The sequence below is a fragment of the Pteropus vampyrus genome, unplaced genomic scaffold (assembly GCF_000151845.1).
Source record: "Pteropus vampyrus isolate Shadow unplaced genomic scaffold, Pvam_2.0 Scaffold286, whole genome shotgun sequence".
NCBI classification, from domain to species: domain Eukaryota; kingdom Metazoa; phylum Chordata; class Mammalia; order Chiroptera; family Pteropodidae; genus Pteropus; species Pteropus vampyrus.
The window spans coordinates 1,010,347-1,015,001 of record NW_011889067.1 but is presented as its reverse complement, the minus strand read 5'-3'; the positions used below and the strand labels follow the sequence as shown (position 1 = coordinate 1,015,001).

The window sequence follows — 4,655 nt, the reverse complement described above, 5'->3', positions numbered from 1 at the left end:
CGCGGGAGGCGCAGAGCGAAGACGTGTTAGGTTCAGTCAGAGCGCAGATACTAGCGGAGCAGGCTGCTGCTTCGGGAAATGCCAGAAAACTCAAAGCAAAACAGAGGCATCCCATCCACGTAGGAGATAACACAGCTCCAGGTTCTGTGTGTGGGGAGGTCAGAAAAGGAGGCAAGATGTTTTAGAGGATGAAGATTTCTTCCATAGGTTTCTTAAGTCATAAAGACCCGGCCAAGTGGAAAATCGACAGGAAGTGAGCTTTATTCGTAAATTTGGAATAGCGGCAAGAGTTCAATTGTAAGCTTGAAAGAGGTAATTTGAGAGAGCCGACAATGCATTACTTGAGTGGTAAACATACAGAACTTAGGGGAGGGGAATGCAAGGTCACAGAAGAGTTCAGAAGAAAATATGTTGTGCATATCCACAGTTAGTAAGGAGGGCCAAGATTCAGTGCTTTATTCTACACCCTGGACTGTCCTCTTGCTTGATCTTTCTCACTAAAGGCCATCCTCACTCTAGATGATTTTTCTGTGCATTCTTTTGAGGAATGGGAGATGTAAGAGAAGAATCCAGCCACATTTCAAAACCTTAATTACATCCTTTCAAGCTAAATACAGAATGAGCATTTCAAATTAAAATACTTTTATAAAAGGAATTTGTTAGTGGCGTCATCTTATACTGTGGGTTTTATGTGTAAATACCCACTTCTCATGGGTCAATTTCACTTCATGATAGGAGGAAATCACAGGGCACTTTCAGGCCAGTCAACTTTTGATCTTCAACTTTATCATTTTGTATCAGACAGACTTATTTTTTAAATACCCAGTCTCTCAAAGAAGTGGTTTTTCAATTGTTACTATTGTTACTATTGTTAAAGTACTTTAACAATAGTAACAATAGTAACAATTGGTTACTGTGGCAACCATGTTCTTCCAGTATTTACTGCAACCATTTAGAGATAAGCGAGAAGTTGCAACTTCATGTAAGCTTGATATAAAGTGAAGTTCCTTCAAGGGTCTTATAGCAGTAGAATAGTTCATAACAAATAAAACATAGACTACATCCACGTAAATGTGTGTAATCTTACTACTCACCTCGTATTTAGAAAAGCAATTGATTCTGTAATTAGACCAATTGCTAATATTACTAATATATATAAAACGAAGCTGAATGTTTTCAGTTCTTCTGATTAGTTTAAGAAATAAGCCTGAAAAGTACCAGTTGTCTGAAGTATATGTGTGTGTGTATCTGTGTGTGTCTGTGTATGTGTTCCAATTTTCTTCAGGGAAACTTTTTTTTTTTAATACTACTTTATCACCTAGATAAAACTACAGCTGAACATAAATCATTTTATCCTTAAGCAGAAGGGTGAATAGAAGAATTTAAGGACATATTGATTGAAAAAAAATTCTTTACTATTGCTTGATAGTGGTGTCATCTTATACTGTGGGTTTTATGTAGATAATTTCTCACCAAATGAGTCTGTCATTACTTATTATGAGTTGTTTGTTATAAATGCTGTTTATTTTCTATGCTGTATCAGAAGAAGCGCTCTGCAGAGACTAGAGCCACAGTGGTGACCCTGTAAATGAGTCTGCTCTGCTGGGGGCTTGATGGCAGTATTAACCTGGGGACTTGAGAAAGTCTGCCTGATGACATATTTGGACACAACTCTATAATGTCCTCATGAGATTTAAAAAAGGAGTACAGCCTCACAAAACCTTTATCATCAGAAAAGTGATGGAAACGTACCAGCTACAGCCTCCAACCCAGAAATAACCAGTTAATATTTGGTGATTCTTTCAGGTCCTTTTCTCTGGACACTCTATACATAGTTGAGATCAAATTTTGAACTCTGCTTTGTATTAAAGTTTAGAACATTAAGGTCTCTTTTGTTCAGTTTTGTTTGCTTGCCGTGATCCTATAAATACCGTCCATTCTTGAGCCGTATTTAAATTTTGCCTTCCAGATTCTTCAAGGGCATGAAAAGGCCAACACCATGGTAGCATTAATGGAAGTTTATCAAGAAGAAGATGAAGCCTACCAGGAATTGGTTACCGTGGCAACCATGTTCTTCCAGTATTTACTGCAGCCATTTAGAGATATGCGAGAAGTTGCAACTTCATGTAAGCTTGATATTTTGGTATGTTTTCTTTATGTCTTTATTTTTTCAGATGTACTATTTGTCACATTTAAGATTTAATCTGCGTTTGCCTGTTGGGTTCACCCTTAATGTTTAGATGACATTGTAGATATGTTGAACTTATCTTTAAAAATTGACTAAAAAAAAAAATGAAGACAATTTACATTGGTCATCTTCATAAAGATTTCTGCAGATTTTCAAGGGTTAAACGCATTCTTTGCTGATGACTTGTTTTTGAGGTAATACTTATTTACTTTAGCTTATTTTCTGCCTCTAAGAACACATGCAGATTTCTTAGAAATATAGTGCAATTTTAAATAGCAACGCCCTGGATTGTAATTCAGTAATTTAAACTTTAGTGAATGCTGCCATCACTCGTTTCACTGAGTCATGGAACGACCAGTGACACTAGTTAGAACAGGCTTTCTTGTCCATTGTTACAAATGGATCTACAGCTCAGAGGGCTTCAGTAGCTTTCCTTGGTCCCAATCCACTGGTATCAGAAGACATCAAAGAGATCTGTTGATCTCTGTCTCCCGCACTGGGCCATCCTTCCATACGTACACTCACGACCCCCACCATGGCACTGTGTATAAAGATGAAACTCCTGCCACTCTCATCTGAAGCTGTTCTGTTCATTACTTAGAAAGTCAATTATTGGTATGATCTTTACTTCCTGTATGTATTTTTTCTTTCTTTAAATAGCAGCTTTATTGAGATATCATTCACAGACCATACAATTTACCTACTTAAAGTACACAATTCAGTGGGTTTTAGCATATTCAGAGTTGTGCAGCCATCACTACAGTCTAATTCCGGAATATTTTCACTGCCCCCAAAAGAAACTCCATACCCAATGCAGTCACTCCCCATCTCCTCAGCCCTAGGCGGCCACCAGTCTACTTTCTGCCTCTGTGGCTTTTCCTATTCTGGACATTTCTTGTTGTATGGAATCATACAATATGAGGTCCTTTGTGTCTGGCTCCATTCATGTAGCATGATGTTTTCAAGGTGCATCCATGTTATGGTATGTATCTGAACTTCAATCCGTTGTATTGCCAAATATTCACTGTATGGATACAGCACATTTTACTTATCCTTTAGCAATTGATGGACATTTGGCTTGTTTCCACTTTTTGGCCATTATGAATAATACTGCTGTGAACATTTATGTACAAGTTTCTATGTGGACATGTGTTTCCATTTCTCTTGGATATATACGCAGGAGCAGAACTGCTAGGTTATAAGGTAACTCTATGCCTAACCTTTTAAATGAACTGCCAGACTGTTTTCCAAAGCAGATGCCCCCTTTATATTCCCACCAGCAGTAAATGAGGGTTCCAGTTTGTCCACATCTTTGCCAACACTTATTATCTGTCTTTTTGATTACAGCCATCTGAGTGGATGTGAAGGGGTATCTCACGGTAGTTTTGATTTACATTTCCTTGATGGCTAACCTGAGTATATTTTTTATGTTACTAGCTTTGCAGAAGAATTGGATGCTGGATGACACAGTACATGTCATAATCATGAATATATAGATTTTACTGTCTTTTAGGTTATTGTATTACTTTTGCCCTTCAGAAAAGATTCATGATATTGAAGAGCTTCCTGCCATGTCCCTAAAAGAAAAAGTTGCTGTAATAAAGCAAAGTAAACGTTGTTGTTTTTTCTTTATGCCAGGTATCCCTTTGTCTTCCAAATGATGCCCAGCTTACAGCCTTATTCATTCTCAATAAGACATTTTATTGACTAACTAGTAGTAATTAAAGTAGTTGAAATAATCAATATGCCCAATTTGCTTTCATTTTCCTAACAACTGTACATTACTAGTCTTTCTTACTCATACAGTTTTCCCTTATTTCTATAGAAGTCCTTGGATGAGGATGATCTGGGTCCTAAAAGGATAGTGGCCTTGCAGAAGGAAGCTCAAGAGTGGACCAGACGGGCTGAAGAAGCTATTGTCTCTATTCAAGATATTACAGTGAATTATTTTAAAGAAACAGTAAAAGCATTAGCAGGTAATAATTCAAATGCTACACTAAGTTACATGTCATTTTCATCTTAGTCAGAAAAACATCTAAATGTCTTTTTAGTACCAGGCACTTGGTCCTGGGGCTTCAGTATAAGGATGAGCATACACAGACACTGTCCAGTCTGAGGGGAAAGAAGTCTTAGTTACATGTTCATTCGAAGACATGGGGAAATGGCAACGGCAACAAGCCACGTGAAAAAGAGGAACACAGGGTTTTGAGAGCTAGAGAGAGAAGTCAGGCTCCATTAGAGGGGTAAGCAAGGGCCTCTGAGAAGTGGCATTTGTCCCGATGTCTGAAAGGTAAATGGAAGTTGAGAAAGCAGACGAGCGAGGAAGACTGTTCCAGGCAGAAGGAATAGCATTTACAAAGGTCCTCTGGCTGGAGGGAGCTTGGCAAGTGTGAGGGACTTAGAGAACACCCTTGGGTTGGAGCAGAGCATGGAGAATGTGGGGTGACAGTGCAGGCAAGAAGACAGC

The 4,655-nt window shown here is 38.3% G+C and overlaps 2 protein-coding genes across 2 annotated transcripts in view; one reads left to right on the top strand and one right to left on the bottom strand.

Moving 5' to 3' along the window:
• Positions 1 to 4,655, bottom strand: part of FSD2 (fibronectin type III and SPRY domain containing 2) — a 59,535-nt gene that overhangs the window by 28,735 nt on the left and 26,145 nt on the right. The gene's annotated exons all lie outside the window — the stretch shown is intronic.
• WHAMM (WAS protein homolog associated with actin, golgi membranes and microtubules) overlaps positions 1 to 4,655 on the top strand; it is a 17,255-nt gene that overhangs the window by 806 nt on the left and 11,794 nt on the right. Inside the window, exons 2-3 of the mRNA XM_023520982.1 lie at positions 1,930 to 2,143; positions 4,014 to 4,164. Of these exons, the coding sequence (XP_023376750.1) occupies positions 1,930 to 2,143; positions 4,014 to 4,164 (365 nt within the window). The remainder of the gene's footprint in view (positions 1 to 1,929; positions 2,144 to 4,013; positions 4,165 to 4,655) is intronic.